This window comes from Panthera tigris, chromosome B2 (assembly GCF_018350195.1).
Source record: "Panthera tigris isolate Pti1 chromosome B2, P.tigris_Pti1_mat1.1, whole genome shotgun sequence".
Taxonomy (NCBI): Eukaryota; Metazoa; Chordata; class Mammalia; order Carnivora; family Felidae; genus Panthera; species Panthera tigris.
The window spans coordinates 2,007,255-2,026,629 of record NC_056664.1 but is presented as its reverse complement, the minus strand read 5'-3'; the positions used below and the strand labels follow the sequence as shown (position 1 = coordinate 2,026,629).

Sequence of the window (19,375 nt, the reverse complement as noted above, 5' to 3'; positions counted from 1 at the left end):
CATTTTCCTATGGATCTACAATATCATTATCAAAGTCAACAGAAGAAAAAATCCACAGGGAGATTTTTTTTAATGTTTCACATTTTTATTTAAGTTCTAGTTAGTTAACATATATTATAATATTAGTTTCAGGAGTAGAATTTAGTTATTCATCACTTACCTATAACACTCAGTGCTCATCGCAAGTACCCTCCAGAGGGAGACTTTTCAACATTTGCCCTTTTATACTTCTTGTATTTTGAATCTGTTGCTATGTAACGTATTCAATAGATAATAAATTTTCAAGCTAAAAATAAGTTGAATGGGGGGCACTTGGGTGGCTCAGTTGATTAAGCGTCTGACTTTGGCTCAGGTCATGATCTTTGGGTTTGTGAGTTCAAGCCCTGCGTGGGGCTCTGTGCTGACAGCTCAGAGCCTGAAGACTGCTTCAGATTCTGTGTCTCCCTCTCTCTGTCCCTCCCCCACTCGCACTCTGTCTCTTTCTTTCTCAAAAATAAATAAACATTAAAATAAAAAAAATAAATTGAATGGGATCTTTATTTTTTTCTAATATTGTATTTTTAAGTAATCTCTACACCCAAGGTGGGGCTCAAACCTCACAACCCCCAAATCAAGAGTCACATGCTCTACCTACTGAGCCAGCCAGACACCTCTGGATAGGATCTTTAATACTTAAAATTGACCAGAAAGCTATGGGGTATGCCCAAGGTAGCATTAAAGGACAGGAAAGAAGGATTCACAAGAACCTAGCTGAAAGTACAGATCTGGGGGTGGGGTGCATCTGGGTGGCTCAGTGGGTTAGGTGCCTGACTCTTGGTTTGGGTTCAGGTCATGATCTCCCGGTTCATGAGTTTGAGCCCCACATCAGCCTCTATGCTGACAGCTAGGATCCTGCTTGGGATTCTCTCTCTCTCTCTCTCTCTCTCTGCCCGCCCCCCCACTCAAAAATTAATAAATAAACTCAGAAAGTAGACTGGGGGGAAAAACATTTCAATGCCCAACTAAGTTAGGGCTGGTGTGAGCAGAGCTTTCATCAAGTCAATACCAAGATGGTGGGCATGGAAAGCCAATGGAAATCCAAAAAAAATGTATCGCTTTGAAGCAGTTTTGTTCTCTCCATTATAGAGAGAGTCCAATGTAATCAACAGGTGACTGGCTGTTCCAAATGGAATGTTACATCATACCTAGGGTTCAGAATTGATTGGTGACATCCATAGAGCAGATGAGCTTGCCCACGTACTTACTGAAACTATCTTGGGTTAGGGAAGGTTCATATGGGACATCAATATTGTTATACTTGATACATTTTAATCCTCATACCAGCTAGTTCCCTCAATCTCTTTGTTAACAGTTCTCCAAATCCTTTTCTCCATCTTCTTCTTGTCCTTCTCCCTCCTCCTTCTTCATTTTTTTTTTTTAAGCTTATGACATAACCCACAGAAGAGTCAATATCCCAATATACCTGTTTCCAAATTCAGGTAACACTCAATGTTCTTGTAGTCAGCATTTCTTCTTGTCTGAGCTGAATTGTGGGTTTTTAAAAAAATGTTTATTTATTTATTTTGAGAGAGAGAGAGAGCATGAGCAGGAGGGGGACAGAGGGAGAGGGAGATAGCATCTCAAGCAGACTCTGTGGTGCTTCATTGTCAAGGGGCTCGATCCCACGAACTGTGAAATCATGACCTAAGCTGAAATCAAAAGTCTGATGCTTAACCGGCTGAGCCACCCACGTGCCCCAAGAATAACATATTTGAACTGTATTCCAGTTAAAGGGAAGCTGGGAATTTGTGGCCATTATATAGTTTGTTGGAAAAGTTTGTACTGAGGGCTCTGGAAGTGAGGTGTGTAGAAGAGAGTGATCAGGATTTTGAGCAGATTTGCTTCATGCTGCTGCTCTTAATGATAACAGACTTATTGGATATTCAGAAGAAGTCAACATAAAGGATGAAGCTTGTGTTTATTTAATGACCCGAGATGGCTAGGTTGAGGAGACCAACTGAAGAAATATATAGAGCTATAGTTTTGGAGTTAAAACGCATCACAGAATTTACATTAACATTCAAGATACTTTCCTACTGCTGTAATTAAAATAAACAATGAGGTTTTGGGGGCGCCTGGGTGGCTAAGTGTCTGACTTCTGCTCAGGTCATGATCTCAAGGTTCGTGAGTTCAAGCCCCACCTCAGGTTCTCTGCTGTCAGTACAGAGCCTGCCTCATCTTCTCTGTCCCCCTCTCTCTGCCCCTCCCGGGCTAGCACACATGCTCTCTCTCTCTCTAAAATAAAAATTAAAAATATTTATTAAATAATGAGGTTCTGTTAAAAACAAAACAAACATAATTTATGCAATACTATCATTCTGGTTGGCATGATAAAATTGATGGATGACTAGCTGTACTAATGATTATACTCTTTTGTACAAATAAAGCCAATTTATTTTGGACAGATTTTGTATTACCACTAAAAATCAAAAAAAAAAAAAAAACCTCTGTAGCAAAAAACAAAAGGAAGGAAGGAAAGGAGGAAGAAAGAAAGCAGAAGGAAAAAAGGTAGGAAGGAAGGAAGGAAGGGAGGAAGGAAGAAGGAAAGTCTATCAACGTATAGGGGCCTGGACAAATAAATTGCAGTCTCTGTGCTTGATGTTCTCAGCCACCAAATGAGTCGGACCTACACGACCAATAAAGAGATCTAAGATACCTGAAGTGAAAACGTTAAAATAAGTGATTAAAAAAACCCCTAAATGTAAAATAGCTTAATGCCTGTCTATGCAGCTGCACGTGAGAAAGATCGGAAGTATACACGCAAATCCCCAGCGAACCATGACAGCGGCGATCCCAGGGTAGGGGGACCGTAGTGACAGGATGGGATTTCACCTTTTACTTGGTTAATTTTGGCGTTGCCTGAGGTTTTTTAAAAACCACAGGTAATATATTCTTTAAAAAAAAAAAAAGTTTTAAAAATAAGTGTCGTCAAGTTAATGACCTAGGATTCCTGCGCTTCAGTTTAAAACCTGCGCGGGGCGCACCTGCGGCCGCAGCTCCAACCACGTGAGCCGCGGGGAGGCTGGCGGCGGGCGGCGGGCGGCGAGACGCGGGATCCTAGAGCGGCCCGGAAGTGCCTCGGCCGCGAGCGCCCCCCGCGGCCGGCCGCCCCCTCGGTGCGGCGCATTGTTCCGGCCGGCGCGCTCCCGCAGACGCCGCGTCGGCGCTCTCCGTCTCCCTGCAGCGTCCAGCTCCCGTGAGTCGGCGCCGGGAACCCGGGCGGGCGTGGCTGGGGGGGTGGGGGGCGGGTTGCGGAAGGCGCGCCTCCGCCCGGGGAGGGGACGTCGCGCGGGCAGGGCCTGGGAAGGCCGCGAGGCTCGAGGGCCGCCACTGGCATGACGGCCGCAGGCTGGACTCGGCGGGAACGGCCTGGGCGACCGGCCTCGGGGGCGGGGGAGGCAAGCACGGGTGTAAGATGTCACACCCTCTCCTTTCGGTTCCGAAGCCGGTGAAGGGGCTTGGAGCGGACTGGCTTTCAGGCGCAGAACGTGCCCGTTGCCCTTCCGCTTCCTTTAGCCTCGCGATCCTCGCGCCCTGGAGCGCACCTGCGGCGTTGGGAGCCCTGCCTCCCTCCCGCCCGAACCCCGGATCCGCATCCGTCCCCGCATACCCCTCCGTCCCAAGATCCGCATCTGTTCCTGGATCCTCCTCCGTCTCCGGATTCCCCTCCGTGCTGCGATCCCCATACACCCCGGGTTTCCATACACCCTGGCTCCGCAGCCGTCCCCGATTCCCATCTGGATCCCCCTCCACCCCAGATCGCCGTCCCTCCCCGGATCTCCATCCACCCAGGATTCCATTCCCTGGGCGTCCTGTCCACCCCTCCTGTCTTCCTTCCCCTCCCCCCGTCCCGTCCCCCCCCCCCCCCCCCCGCCTGTCCAGCTGGAACTCAGCTGCGGGGCGGCACTTCCAGGTGATTGAGAGGCGCAGCCTGGCTGGGAGCAGACCGCTTCCCCCAGGGCCTGTCCTCACAGAGGGTTTGACCTTAGGCAACCTCACATCGTGGTTGTCACCAAACCTCAGAGGGTGACGTGAGCCTTAAATGTGGTCTCGTAGCCGAAAGCGTGTTGTGGACTGCAGCGCAGTGCTGTCACTCTCAGTTTAATAAAGTTTTCAATAAATTTAGCTCAAAGGACAACAACCTGAAATGGAATGGTTGTTTTCAAGATTGTTTTGAAACTCTAGCAGAGTCCAATGAGAGTTAGCTCATTCATTTATCAAAGATAAGAGCAGTATTTTCATCTATTCTTTCTCTGATTTGACTTTGAAAAAACGAGTCTGAACTTTTTAACAATTCCGAGTGAATTGTGTGGTCCCTCTTTTCTCCATGAGCTCTGTAAGGTATTTTTATTGCTATTTCTTTACATTGAGAAACTGAGATTGAAGAACGATAAGAAATTGGCTGAAAGTCACTCAATCAGTAAATTGGTAAATGTTAGAACCATAATAGAATCCAGTTCTGTTTAACTTGAAAGCCTGTGATTTTTGCACATTATGACCTTATGTTTTCCATTATTCCCATCCTTTGGTCACCAAATGACTTTACTTTCAGTGAAGAGGCTTGGGGTCTATGACAGTTGCTTATGGTATCAGTGCCCATCTCTAGCTGTTGTCATTCTTCTATATAAACAGTGATTTTTACTGCTCAAGAGGGAACCTCTCAAGGTGCTTCTAAAACACGACTCCAGCTGGAGGGTGCTTTGTAAACTATTCAAAGTCAGGATGAATACAGACTCACAGGAGGTTTTGCCCATGGATGTACACGGTCCTGAGGCTTGGGAAGAACTGACCGTGAAGGTGGAGACGGAAAGTCGCCTCCAGATGCAGGAATCCAGACTGAAACGTAGCAGTCCCCTGGCGAGGGAAGTCTTCCGAACGCGCTTTCGACAGCTGTGTTACCAGGAAACTCCTGGACCCAGGGAGGCTCTCACCCAGCTCCGAGAGCTGTGCCGCCAGTGGTTGAGGCCTCATGCCAGCACGAAGGAGCAGATCCTGGAGCTGCTGGTGCTGGAGCAGTTCCTGACCATCCTGCCCAAGGAGCTCCAGGCCTGGGTGCAGGAGCACTGTCCAGAGAGCGGGGAAGAGGCTGTGATTCTGCTGGAGGATCTGGAGAAGGAGCTCGATGAACCACAACTTGAGGTAGGAAGGGAGATTTGCAGGGAAAAAGTGTATGTGTGTCATCAAGGACCCTTGGATCCCTTGTTTTGTATCCCCTTCACTGACTCTGACACTGACTCTGCTTCCTGCTGCTTTCTGGGAAGGGTTTCTTTAGACAGTTAACTTCTTCAGAAGTCAAATGTCACCTCTCTGTTTCCAGATGGTAGCCTACGGACAGGGACGAGAAGTCTGCTCTAGAGAGACGGTGCCTCTAGGCGAGCAGACGTCACTGAGCCTTCCGTCCCAGCCCGAGGAGCCCCAGCTCCCGCGTGACACTGCCCAAGAGTCCCACCCTACTGGAGAGACAGGTGAGGGATAGGACTTTTCTGGTGTTGAACACATCCCCTCTTGTCAAGCAAAAACAAATGAAAAGTCCAGACCCTGGGGAACCAGGGGCTCAGAAGTCCCTTTACCAGGTAAGGTCAGCGCTACAGCTGCTGAGGGCCCAGCGTCCTCACTTTGTCCCCTTCCCTGCGTTCAGGCTTCCCCTGTGGACTATCCTGTCATCTCTCTGGTATTCTGGCACGTGGTACCTTAGGAAGACTTTCAGGAATCACTGTGGAGGGCAGCTTTAGAGAATGGGTATGATACATTCAAATCATGGCTTTGCGTTTTAGAAGCTGCTTGTACGTGGGCAGGTTTATTTAACCATTTGGTCTCAGTTCCCTCATCTCCAAAATGGGGTTGATAATAGCATTGCCTTAGTTTGCTTGGGCTGTTGTAATAGAATGACACACACTGGGTGGCTGAAACAGAAATTCATTTGATCACAGTTCTTGAGGCTGGATCTCCAAGATCAAGATACGAGCAGGCTTGGTTTCTGGTGAGACCTGCCTTCCTGGGTTGTTGACGGCCACCTTCTCGCTTTGTTCTCACACATGCCTTTCTCTGTATACGTTCCTGTTGGAAGAGAGAAAGTCCTGGTGCTGTTACCTCTTATAAGGACATTAGTCCTATTAGATTAGGGCCCCACTCTTTTTTTTTTTTTTTTGTTAATGTTTATCTACTTTTTGAGAGAGAGATTGACAGAGTGTGAGCAGGGGAGGGGCAGAGAGAGAGAGAGGAAGACACAGAATCTGAAGCAGGCCCCAGGCTCTGAGCTGTCAGCACGGTGCCTGACGCGGGGCTCGAACCCACGAACCGTGAGATCATGACCTGAGCTGAAGTCGGCCGCTTAACCGACTGAGCCACCCAGGCGCCCCATTTAGGGCCCCACTCTTAATTACCCTAATTAATTTCCTAAAAGGCCCCATTTTTAAATAAAGTTAGGGCTTCAACATGTGACTCTAGGGGGAGGGAGACAACACAATTCAGTCTAACAAGTACGTACCATAGAAGGTAGTTGCGAGCACAGAACAGACAACTGATGAAAAGCACTTGGCAGGCATTTTGCTTAGTATATGGTAGCTGTTCTTCCAGGTCCCCGTTGCCCATTTGGGCTTACGTTTGCAGTATAAAGGGGTGAGGAAGGGGTGGGGAACGCGCAGTGGGTGGCAGACTGGGCGGGGGAATCCAGTGGAATCAGTCTGGCATTTCCTGGTGTGTAATTCAGTGGCAGGTGCAGGCCTGGGCTCTGGGGGCTGTGCCAGCTGTCGTCCTGTTCGAGCTCTCCCTGTCACAGCTGGCTCAGCTTCTGTCTGATTTCTCACCAGGACAGCGTAGCCTCTGCCGGACTATTTGTTAACTTTCTTTTTTTTTTTTTTTTTTTAATTTTTTTTTCAACGTTTTTTATTTATTTTTGGGACAGAGAGAGACAGAGCATGAACGGGGGAGGGGCAGAGAGAGAGGGAGACACAGAATCGGAAACAGGCTCCAGGCTCCGAGCCATCAGCCCAGAGCCGGACGCGGGGCTCGAACTCACGGACCACGGACCGTGAGATCGTGACCTGGCTGAAGTCGGACGCTTAACCGACTGCGCCACCCAGGCGCCCCTGTTAACTTTCTAACAGTCAGTCTGCAGTGGCGTCTGCTGTTTGCATTTTCACTTCATCAAAGCCACAACTTCTCTTGCCTCTCTGCTTCCTGCCTCTATTTCGTCTACCCTAGCAGTCATGTAGTTGTCATGGATTTCTGCCACTTGAAACATATCTCTTCATTTTAAAAGATTTTTTTTCTTAGTAAATGTGCTCTGCAGACCTTCCTCTGGCTCCAGTGACCTCATCAGATTAAATTCCTTTGATTTCATTTTCCTCTTTTATGAACATCTTCCCAGTCAATTCCTTTGTTTCTTTCTCCTCTCCATGAACTTGGACTTTTTATTTTCCAGGCATGTTTCCCTTTCTTCTCCCTTCAGGAAGCACATCTGAGTAAGTCCATCCTCTCATCCAACCATTCCTCCATCCGTCTCTGCATCCCTTCATCCCTCTCTCCCATCCTCCCGTCCATCTATCCATCCATCCCTGCCTCCATCCCTTCGTCTATCCATCCTTCCTTCCACCCCTCCTTCCTCCCATCCATCCATCCCCTCTTCCTTCCTTTCTCCCTCCCTTCCTTCCATCCACCCTTTTATCCTTCCTTCCTTCCTTCCTTCCTTCCTTCCTTCCTTCCCTCCCTCCCTCCCTCCCTCTCTCCTTCCACCCATCCTTCCATCCTCTCATCCATCCATTCCTCCATCCGTCTCTCTATCCCTTCATCCCTCTCTCCCATCCTCCCATCCATCTATCCATCCATCCCTGCCTCCATCCCTTCGTCTATCCATCCTTCCTTCCACCCCTCCTTCCTCCCATCCATCCATCCCTCTTCCTTCCTTTCTCCCTCCCTTCCTTCCATCCACCCCTTTATCCTTCCTTCCTTCCTTCCTTCCTTCCTTCCTTCCCTCCCTCCCTCCCTCCCTCCCTCTCTCTCTCCTTCCACCCATCCTTCCATCCTCTCATCCATCCATTCCTCCATCCGTCTCTCTATCCCTTCATCCCTCTCTCCCATCCTCCCATCCATCTATCCATCCATCCCTGCCTCCATCCCTTCGTCTATCCATCCTTCCTTCCACCCCTCCTTCCTCCCATCCATCCATCCCTCTTCCTTCCTTTCTCCCTCCCTTCCTTCCATCCACCCCTTTATCCTTCCTTCCTTCCTTCCCTCCCTCCCTCCCTCCCTCCCTCCCTCTCTCTCTCCTTCCACCCATCCTTCCATCCTCTCATCCATCCATTCCTCCATCCGTCTCTGCATCCCTTCATCCCTCTCTCCCATCCTCCCATCCATCTATCCATCCATCCCTGCCTCCATCCCTTCGTCTATCCATCCTTCCTTCCACCCCTCCTTCCTCCCATCCATCCATCCCCTCTTCCTTCCTTTCTCCCTCCCTTCCTTCCATCCACCCCTTTATCTATCCTTCCTTCCTTCCTTCCTTCCTTCCTTCCTTCCTTCCTTCCTCTCTCCTTCCACCCATCCTTCCATCCTCTCATCCATCCATTCCTCCATCCATCTCTCTATCCCTTCATCCCTCTCTCCCATCCTCCCATCCATCTATCCATCCATCCCTGCCTCCATCCCTTCATCTATCCATCCTTCCTTCCACCCTCCTTCCTCCCATCCATCCATCCCCTCTTCCTTCCTTTCTCCCTCCCTTCCTTCCATCCACCCCTTTATCTATCCTTCCTTCCTTCCTTCCTTCCTTCCTTCCTTCCTTCCTTCCTTCCTCTCTCCTTCCACCCATCCTTCCATCCTCTCATCCATCCATTCCTCCATCCGTCTCTCTATCCCTTCATCCCTCTCTCCCATCCTCCCATCCATCTATCCATCCATCCCTGCCTCCATCCCTTCATCTATCCATCCTTCCTTCCACCCCTCCTTCCTCCCATCCATCCATCCCCTCTTCCTTCCTTTCTCCCTCCCTTCCTTCCATCCACCCCTTTATCTATCCTTCCTTCCTTCCTTCCTTCCTTCCTTCCTTCCTTCCTTCCTTCCTTCCTCTCTCCTTCCACCCATCCTTCCATCCTCTCATCCATCCATTCCTCCATCCATCTCTCTATCCCTTCATCCCTCTCTCCCATCCTCCCATCCATCTATCCATCCATCCCTGCCTCCATCCCTTCATCTATCCATCCTTCCTTCCACCCCTCCTTCCTCCCATCCATCCATCCCCTCTTCCTTCCTTTCTCCCTCCCTTCCTTCCATCCACCCCTTTATCTATCCTTCCTTCCTTCCTTCCTTCCTTCCTTCCTTCCTTCCTTCCTTCCTCTCTCCTTCCACCCATCCTTCCATCCTCTCATCCATCCATTCCTCCATCCGTCTCTCTATCCCTTCATCCCTCTCTCCCATCCTCCCATCCATCTATCCATCCATCCATCCTCTCATTCATCCATCCATCCATCCCTGCCTCCATCCCTTCGTCTATCCATCCTTCCTTCCACCCCTCCTTCCTCCCATCCATCCATCCCTCTTCCTTCCTTTCTCCCTCCCTTCCTTCCATCCACCCCTTTATCCTTCCTTCCTTCCTTCCTTCCCTCCCTCCCTCCCTCCCTCCCTCCCTCCCTCTCTCCTTCCACCCATCCTTCCATCCTCTCATCCATCCATTCCTCCATCCGTCTCTCTATCCCTTCATCCCTCTCTCCCATCCTCCCATCCATCTATCCATCCATCCATCCTCTCATTCATCCATCCATCCCTGCCTCCATCCCTTCATCTATCCATCCTTCCTTCCACCCCTCCTTCCTCCCATCCATCCATCCCTCTTCCTTCCTTTCTCCCTCCCTTCCTTCCATCCACCCCTTTATCTATCTATCTATCCTTCCTTCCTTCCTTCCTTCCTTCCTTCCTTCCTTCCTTCCTTCCCTCCCTCCCTCTCTCCCTCCACCCATCCTTCTATCCTCTCCTCCATCCATCCCTTCATCCAGTCATTCATTAAGCATTTGCCATGGCCATAGGAGAGTACACAGAGGACATCTACAAATCAAAAAGTTCTCTTCTAGGACTGTCAGCGCAGGTATATGTTGTACATGTAGGAAAAGCCAGTTTTGTTAAGCAACATAGTAAGTGTTTGAGATTACAAGGACCAAAAACCAACATCCAGCTCTTCAATCTTTTTAAATTAAGCTGCATTTAAGGTTACTGTGTAGTACTGAGTTTGCTTTTCTTTCAGAATTCATGCTGATAGTAAAAAATCCCAATAATATAGGAGTTTGTATATAGTAAAACATGAAAGTTCTCCGAATTTTATTCCCCAGGAGTAGCCACACTTGTTAAATTGTTGTGTGTTTTCCAGGCTTTTTCTATGTACGTGTAGAGTCTGTCTAGCTACAGGTCTACCTTTTGTCATGCAGTTTGTTAAAGAGGTGGTGTAATAACCCCAAATAAAGAGGTGCGTTCGGGTGATACCACATGTGACAGTGCCTTGTAAGTCACGGAGGGCTGTGTAAGTGCTAATTATGAAAAAGGTGAGAAATGTCTTTGCTTTCATTCCACCCGGTTTCCTTGTGTATCTCAACTATAAATATGAAGTTTGGGCAGAGGGCAGTACTGATCCCATTTGTGGTCCGTTTCTTCTCTGCAGACACATTTCTGTTTTCCACACCTGTTGTCCTCCCCCAGCTAAAAGGAGCAGGAGAACCGTGGTCTGACAACAGAGGAGCCCTACAAGGCGCCTGTTCTGGTGCGTGAGCGACAGTACAATTGGATGGGGGAGAAAAAGCCGGATGTTTTGGCAAAAGGACGGGGGTTGGTGGGTGTTTTCCTGAGACTTTTCTGGGTTGCAAGGTGGAAATCTGTTGGTTCACAAGGTCCTTGGGAGCTTCCCAGGTGTCACCTGAGGCTGCCCCTTATGTGGGGGGCAGGAAGAGACCAGAGAAAGGGGGTGGATGGCAGTTTTAATAAGCAAAGGAGGCTTGTCCTGGGCATGGCAAAATGCGTAGATCTCGGCACCCGCCCACACATTTTACAAGTTTATGTAGAGGCTTTACCTGACTGCAGTCATGCGTGCTGTCCAGGTAGTCACTGTCCTTGGGGCAGCTTTTGGGAGTGGGGCAGGCAGCTAGAGCTCACGTTTCAAGTTCAGGGGAGGGGGTGAGGAGCTTTCGATTGTCCAGATCCAGCTCATGGGTCGGTTGGCTGTCTCGTAGTCTCGATGGCTTCCCCCAGCAGTCATGCCCAGGGAACCTGAGACGTCCTGAAGATTCCACTGGGCTGTGCTCTGCTGTCTAGACAATTTGGGTCTGTGTGTCTCCATTCCTGTCTTCAATTCCTTCAAGTCCGATTGGGTTGGTTGGACAAGTGTCCGGTGTGGGCCAGTTCCATCGGGTGCCGTGTGCCTCCCGTGCCCATGCCTGGGCCGGTCATTTGAGGCCACAGCAGCAGGCTCGGTTTCAGTCCTTTGTTTTTTATTCATTCAACAAATATTTATTGAATAACTGCCATGTGCCAGCCATGACCCAAGGAATAAAACAAAAAGATCCCACTGTCATGGAGATTAGACTGTGGGATGGGGGAAACACATAGCACACAGATGGGGTGGCGATGCCGCGTGTCAGACGGTGGTCAGTGCTGTGCACCAGGCCGGGACTGGAGCGAGTCGGGGGCATTGAGGGCGCCATGGCTGTGGCAGGCCAACCGCAGCCCTGAGAACAGGAACCAAGAAGGTGGGAACTGAGCAAACTCTAGCTGTTGTCTGAGCCTAGAGCTTTCCAGGCAGAGTGTGGAGCCAGTAAGGGCCTTGTGCTGGGACACACCTGGGATGTGCCTGGAGCCCACTGGGACAGGCCAGGTCATACCTGGGACGTGCGGGGACGCACCTGGGATGTCGCGGATCTGTCGGTTGTAGTACTTACTGTCCGATGCCCCAGAAGAGTGGGAGCACTTGTTCCATAAAGGAAAGAATGAGTACGTGGTCTCTTTGAGGCTCCATACCCAAATCGGGGAGGGGTTCTAGGGGAAAACTAGGAGAAGGCACCCTGACGTTGAGCTGCCCTCCCCATGAAGAAGCCTAAGGAGTCCTCCAGGCCCCTGCCCTGTCAGGAAGGACTGAGCCACATTCTGCCGGAGGGCAGCCTTCCCTGTTACTTGGAGGGAGGCTTCCGCACTGGCCCTTCTGTTTCCAAGCTCCTCTCTGCTCTGTGACCTGGGATCACACCAGGTGGAAGCAGTCTGCGGTTTCATGCGCACAGGGACCCTCCCGTGGGGTCGGAGCAGGTGACGCTTGCCTGGTCTCTTGTGTTTCAGATGGAACGAGCATGGCTGAGGACAGAGAAGTGGTGCCGAGGAAAGACTGTCCCAAGATAGCGGAGTCCCGCGGGGAAGTCCTTTCCGCACAGACCTGGGAGGAGGCACGCGGGGGTCCCGGGCCTGGACCCGGCTGGGCAGAGGGGCGCCGGGGCGGCCCCCCGGGGCGGGGATGGCACACATGTGACGAGTGCGGCAAGACCTTTGCCCAGAATTCGGGCCTCACCCGCCACCGCAGGGTGCACACGGGCGAGAGGCCCTACGCGTGCGGCGAGTGCGGGAAGGCGTTCAGCCGCAGCTCGGGGCTGTTCAATCACCGCGGCATCCACGACGCGCACCGGCGGTACCGCTGCCGGGAGTGCGGGAAGGCCTTCAGCCAGAGCGCCGGCCTCATCCAGCACCAGCGCAGCCACCGGCCGGAGCGGCCGCACCGCTGCGCCCAGTGCGGGAAGAGCTACGGCCGGCGCTCCTTCCTCCTGGAGCACGAGCGCAGCCACACGGGGGAGAGGCCGCACCGCTGCGCCCGCTGCGGGAAGGACTTCACCCGCCAGTGCAACCTCATCCGCCACCAGAAGACTCACGCGGCCACGGGGCCGCGGTGACCCCGGGGCGCGCCTGTCCCGGGTCAGGGGCCCGGCCCCGGGGAGGGGAAGGCCAGGAAGCGTCGTCTTATCGCCCCCTCCTCGCGTTTTGGAGCAGACGCTGAGCCGTGGTCTGGGCAAATCCGAAGAGGAAGCTTTGGGTGTTTGTACCTGCTGCTTCCGCGCCCTGGTTCTCCCCCTCCCCACCCTGCTTCGCCCTGTACTCACCCTTCTTGTTTACTCAGATGGCAGCTGCTGAACCTTCCTAGTAATGGAATAAATGGCGCTGCCAGGCCGATATGCCTGAAACACGTGCGTCCCTGTTTAATTCCATAAGGTCACATAGAGCCCTGCTGATGTTTTATGATACGTGGGTCTTCAGTGTCCCCAGGGCCAGTTCCTCTGCGCTCACTCCTTGTCCACCCCACCGCTTCCCGTGATGCGCTCAGTGTGCCCTTGGAACAGGGGCCACCGTGTGCAGGGTCTACCTACCCGCAAGGGGCGGGGACACTGCACTGTCCTTGTCCCTTGTATGGATGCAGACGGGAAGACTCAAGTCCAGGCTCGGAGTCAAGGTTGAAAACCTGGACCTTTATTGTGGAATAATTTGAGCTCCTGAAAACGGTAGAGTTTTCACATGCTCTTAACTGGGTTCCCTAGTGTTGACATCTAACATCACGTAGTTAAACCCCTGGCTTCAGACTTTATCTTTATCCTCAGTCTGTTGGGGTGTTGTGCTGCATGTTGGCAGTCTCTGGTCACCCGGAACCCCCTTGGTGCCTGTCCATCGTCAGCACCACAGGTCACTCGTATCCCGAGTCCAGGGTCAGGCCAGGGAATTGGATCATGAGCCATGTAACGTGCTTTTAAAACAACCCTCTTAGATCTCCTGAGTCCTTCTTTTCTGTCGCTTGGCTCGGTCCGGAGAAAGATTCCCCCCTGAACATGTTGGGGTTTTCCTACGGTTCCACAGCTGGTGCAGCGGTTCGGCAGCAGCTCAGAGGACAGCTGTGTGGCCTTGAGTGTCTGCCTTCCAGGGAGCTGCCTTCCCGGGGACGTGTCCTTGTGGGGAGACGAGGCTCCCCTGGTCAGGGCGGAACAGACCCGAGGCTTGCGGCTCCCTTATTCCCTCTTATGATTTCTCCACCAAGGCTGCAGCCCCATCTCTCTCCTTCGATCCGCTAGAGCGGACGTCCCCCAGGCACAGGAGCAGTGCCCTCAGTTGGCCAGGGCAGCCGGCCCTGGAATTGGGGATTCTGTCCTTTACCTCCAAGGGAGAATTTCAGTCAGAAGTGGAGCACAGTGGTGACCCCCATGTCCTTAGCACCAGGTTCCACGGTTATGACGCGGGGCGCATTCTGTCTGTGTACACCTTCTCCGCTTCCTCTGGGGGAGCTGGAGGAAGACTTACAATGTAGAGGTCGGTCAGGCTGAGATCCTTAAGTGGCTCTTAGGACTGAGCCCCTTCTCAGTCCAAGTCTCCCTCTCCTTTCTTCTTGTTTCTTGGGAAGTTGGATTTTAAGTCAAAACTCTTACGAACAGTTTCCCATCACAGGGAGAGAAACTACCTAATGCAGATTCCACGAAGCACCAGCTTGAGCCATTTCCCTCACTCTGTCATGGAAGGTTCTACTTCTGAGAAGCCCAAGGTGAGTTTCCACATCATAGTAGGCTTGAAGGTAGGCCCTGGGATCATTTGGTAGAAATGTTAGCATGAAATACAGACATGGTCTGAGGATTCGCTTCTGCTGATGATGTCAGTTGTCATAGAGTCTGCGGTCTTGTGTGAGTTCAGACTCAAAGATTCAACTATGAAAGTAGCCTGTCCCCATCCCTTGTTATGTCTGCAAACCACGTGGTGCAGCGGGGAGGTTGAGGACCAGGAGCCAGGGCCCCTGGGATGGAGTCTCAGTGGATCCTGGAAGGTGGGGCCTTGGATAAGTCTCCTGGATTGGATTTTTGAGAAGCAGAGCCTGGGCAGGGATTCAGGTTCCGGCGGGGGGGGGGGGGGGTCACTCGGAGAAGTAACAGCAGGGGAAACGGGACATGGAGAAGGAAAGGGCTGAGCAGGATGTGGTCTCAGTCCAGCTTTAGCCTAATTTGGAGGAAGGGCCTCTTGAACAAAACTTACCTCGTGTGCCGGCACTCACCAATCGAGGGCTGCCCTCACGGCAGTGGGGATGGGCGCACTGGCCGGGTGAAGGCCAGGGCACAGAACCACTGGCATCTGTGACTGCGCCCAGGCTCTCAGGGCCTGTTCCCGCCCCTTTGCAGGACTGTTCTGAGGAGCAGCAGATGGCAGTGGTACGGAAGGACACTGGGGTCCATAAAGTACACGTCAGATAAGGAGAAGGGGACGTGATTACTAAATGTGAACATGATACAGAAAAGGAGGGTTGGACAGCAGTGAGACTTCCTCGTAAGTTAAGGTTTTTGTGGGACTTTTTCTTTTACCTCAGTTAAAAAAAAAAAAAGATGTATTACAGATTGCTGTCACATGGGTTTAAAAGTAGATCAAGGGGTGCCTGGGTGGCTCAGTCGGTTGAGCGGCCGACTTTGGCTCAGGTCATGATCTTGAGGTCTGTGAGTTCGAGCCCCGCGTCGGGCTCTGTGCTGACAGCTCAGAGCCTGGAGCCCGTTTCGGATTCTGTGTCTCCCTCTCTCTGACCCTCCCCTGTTCATGCTCTGTCTCTCTCTGTCTCAAAAATAAATAAACGTTAAAAAATTTAAAAATATAAATAAATAAATAAATAAATAAATAAATAAATAAATAAAAGTAGATCAATACTGGGGCACCTGGGTGGCTTAGTCAGTTGAGTGTCTGATGTTGGCTCAGGTCATGATCTCACGGTTCATGGGTTTGAATCCCACACCGGGCTCTGTGCTGACAGTGAAGGGCCTGCTTGAGATCCTGTCTCTCCTCTCTCTGCCCCTCTCCTGCTCTCTCAAAATAAATAAAAACATTAAAAAAAAAAATAAGGGGCATCTGGGTGGCTCAATCGGTTGAGCATCTGACTTTGGCTCAGGTCATGATCTCGTTTGTGGTCTGTGAGTTTGAGCCCTGAGTTGGGCTCTGTGCTGACACCTCTGAGCCTGGAGCCTGCTTCAGATTCTGCGTCTCCCTCTCTCTGCCCCTCCCCTGTTCACACTGTGGTTCTCTCTCTCTCAAAAATAAACTTTTTTTTTTTTTTTTTTTAAGTAGATCAATATTTGCATCAGGGAGCTGAGAAAAAAGTAAAGACTTGTGTCTGGAGTACAATTCCTCGTTTCCCGCACATGCGGTTCAGCATTTAGTTCGTGTGGAACATAAATCTGTGACAGTTCGTCAACTGAATCCATCTACGAATGCTCCCATCCCGACCTCTTTTGTCCCCTGCTCGCGTGTACCTGTCGCAGTCGGCTGGGGCTGCCATCACTATGCAGCGAGGTGGGGGGGGAGGCTGGAAGTTCAGGATGGGGATGCTTGCAGGGTGCCGTCCCTTCTGAGCCTCCTTTTGGCTCGTCTGCTGGCTGCATCTTGCTCTGTGCTCATGTGACCCCTTTTGTGGGGGGGGGGGTAGGGGGGATGGAGGGGGTAGGGAGAGAGACCGACCCAGAACAGACAGGCAGAGGCTGAGAGCAAGCTCTTCTGGTGTCTCTTCTTAAAAGGGCACTAATCCCACTAATCCCCACCCTCATGACCTTGCCTGACCCTAATTGTCTCCCAAAGGCCCCATCTCCAAATAACATCACACTGTGGGGTTCAGGCTTTTTTTTTTTTAACTTTTAATTTATTTTGAGAGAGAGAGAGAGAGAGAGCATGAGTAGAGGAAGGGCAGAGAGAGAGAAGGAGAGAGAGAATCCTAAGCAGTCTTCATACTGTCAGTGCAGAGCCCGACGCAGGGCTCGATCTCATGAACTGAAATCTGAGATCATGACCTGAGCCAAAATCAAGAGTCGGAGTCTTAACTGACTGAGCCACCCAGGCGCCCCTGGGGTTAAGGCTTTAACAAGAACGGAAGGGGACACAGACATTCAGTCTGTAACACTGCCCCGCTGCCTCCAGGCACTGCTGTCTGCACATCTCTGTTTCTCCGGCTCTGCTTGAGAGCTAAACGTGCCTGTATTTTTACGTAACCCTGTCATTGTGACTAAGGAGTACTAAAGTACTTACTTCTTCTTTTGCTCATTTCTCTGACTTTGATGCACTAGCCAGTCTCTCCAGCACAGTGTGGAGCATAAATCATACCAATGGTCATCCTTATCTTACTCCTAGTTTTGAAGGATGCATCTAATGATTTGGCAAAAATCACATTTTCTCAGTGTTTCTGGTAATTATCCACATAACGTTAAGAATATTCACACCCATTCTTCATTTGCAAGAATTCTTTATCATGAATGATTTTCTGTTGTTAAAATATTGTTAACACATTTTCTCTTGTTAAAATACTGGTTTTTCAAGTTTAATTGTACCGTTGAAATTCTTCTACATCTTTGCTAAGTTTCTGTCTGTTTCATTTATTGCCTGCTGGGAGGGTGTGTTAAGACTTTGCTGTGGGAGGGGACTTACCCATTTCTCCTTGTGTTCTGTCAGTTTTGCTTTTTATAGAGGTCCAAGGATTGTGTGTCTTCTTGTGGAATTATTCCTTTAATGATTTTTTTTTCTCTCTAATAAGCTTATATTGCTGATACTAATGCAGCTGGTCTAAAATCATTTTTTAATATTTTCTTTTGAGAGAGTGAGGGAGTGCGTGTGCGCATGTGCATGAGTGGGGGAGGGGCAGATGGAAAGAGAGAGAATCCCCAGCAGGCTCCACACTGACAGTAGAGAGCCCAGTGTGGGACTCCATCATGACCTGAGCCAAAGTTGAATGCTCAACCAACTGAGCTACGCAGGTGCCCTGGTCCAAAATCTTTCAGAGAATATTAGCCTAGTATCTCTTTCCCATCCTTTTTACTTTTACTTTTTCCTATCCTTTTTAAAAAAATTATTTCCTTCGAATAACCTGTGTACAGAATTAGATTAATTATAATGCTTGATAGGAGTCATGGTCCAGGAATGGCTAACTACTTTATTAGTTTGGTAACTTAGGTAGTTAATTTAGTACTTAGCACTCATTAACATGCCATTAAACACAAACAAAACAAGTTAAGACCTTGAAAAACACCTATGTTATCTGGTCACTTGGGACCCCTCCTTCATCCCGTACCTCAATTTCCCAATTAAAGGAACATCATCTTAAATCCTGATTTTATAATTTCTTGCTTTCCTATTTTTATACTTTTACTACATATGTTCTCCTACTAACTAGAGTTTTTGTTTTAATTGATTTTAGTAACTCTATAAAATTTCCTGTGTTCAATCTTGTCTTTTAACTCCTCAGTGTGATCCGGTTTTGTCTATTCTGATTGTCAGTTTATTTCTACCACCCAATTTTGTCTTTTCTGTTTTCCATGATTTTTAAAAAAATTTTCTCAGTTCCTGTTTTATGCTGCTTAGTTTGTATTTTCTTCTTTTTTCCCCCATTTACATGTTTGAAAATTACACAATTTTAGTCTTTATTTTTACTGGTTACGCGTAAAATTTTAATATGCCCACCTGACTTGTGAGATTATGAAACTGATGTCTATCTGTGCCCTTCTCCATGATATTACCCAAAACCTGAATACCTCCTGTGAACCTGCTCCAGCAGTCCACACCACTGTGGATTAGTATTCTAGTTATGCTTGACCCCAAATTGACCTTGTCATTATAATTCTTGTTGTCACTGGGTTTTTAATAGTCAATGACTAATTAGGTTTTCATGTGTGTGTTTTAACAAGTTGATTTTACTCACTGAGGCTTCCTTGGAGATTCATTTCTCTTCTCACTGAAGCATGTCTTTTGGTGGTTTAGCGGTGGTGAGTTCCCTTCGGCTTTGTGTGAACATGCTTTCTTTCCACTCTCCCCCTTGAATGTTGGTTTCCATGTATTTGCAGTGACAGAGCCCCCATTCACTCAGTCTGTGTAGAAGGCTTACAGTTTTTCTCTTTCAGCGCTCTGAAGTGCTTCTTCCAACTTGAGATTTATGGCTTCCATCAAGTCGGGCAATTCTCAGTCAACATCTCCGTCCAAATTCTCTCTCAGGAAATACCTCCTCCTGGCTCTCCCGTTACATGTATGCATTGGGCGTTCTCCCGCTGTCTTCCAGGTTCCTCCTTCCCGTTGTGTCTTGCTGATCTCTCTGTGATATATGTCTTCAGATCAGTCATATAGTTTATGTATTCTCCATGAGCTGTATTTAATGTGCTGTTTACTGTATGTGATTTTCATCTCAATGCCTTTATATTTCGTTTCCTGATGTTTTACATGATTCTTTTTCAGAACTGTCTCCTGGTAAAATACATTTTACCATTTCCTTCAGATTATCATGTTATCTGAAGCTCTTAGGGAGCAGACTCTGCTATTCATTTCTACAGCCTTTTTCCAG

The 19,375-nt window shown here is 49.6% G+C and overlaps 1 protein-coding gene across 4 annotated transcripts; it reads left to right on the top strand.

Annotated features, from left to right (window-relative positions):
- The first annotated feature begins 3,161 nt into the window (after nucleotides 1–3,161).
- Nucleotides 3,162–13,357, top strand: ZSCAN9 (zinc finger and SCAN domain containing 9). Of its 4 annotated transcripts, none has more exons than XM_042985438.1 (5): nucleotides 3,162–3,235; nucleotides 4,672–5,178; nucleotides 5,357–5,504; nucleotides 10,685–10,783; nucleotides 12,346–13,357. In XM_042985438.1, exons 2-5 carry the CDS (start codon nucleotides 4,762–4,764, stop codon nucleotides 12,945–12,947), a joined length of 1,266 nt encoding a protein of 421 aa, XP_042841372.1. In that variant the 5' UTR covers nucleotides 3,162–3,235; nucleotides 4,672–4,761; the 3' UTR covers nucleotides 12,948–13,357. The 4 variants fall into 4 exon arrangements, with proteins under 4 accessions (XP_042841372.1, XP_042841375.1, XP_042841374.1 ...); XM_042985440.1 differs by having other exon boundaries at nucleotides 3,214–3,235; nucleotides 4,592–5,178; XM_042985441.1 differs by lacking the exon at nucleotides 10,685–10,783.
- The last annotated feature ends 6,018 nt before the right edge of the window (nucleotides 13,358–19,375 follow it).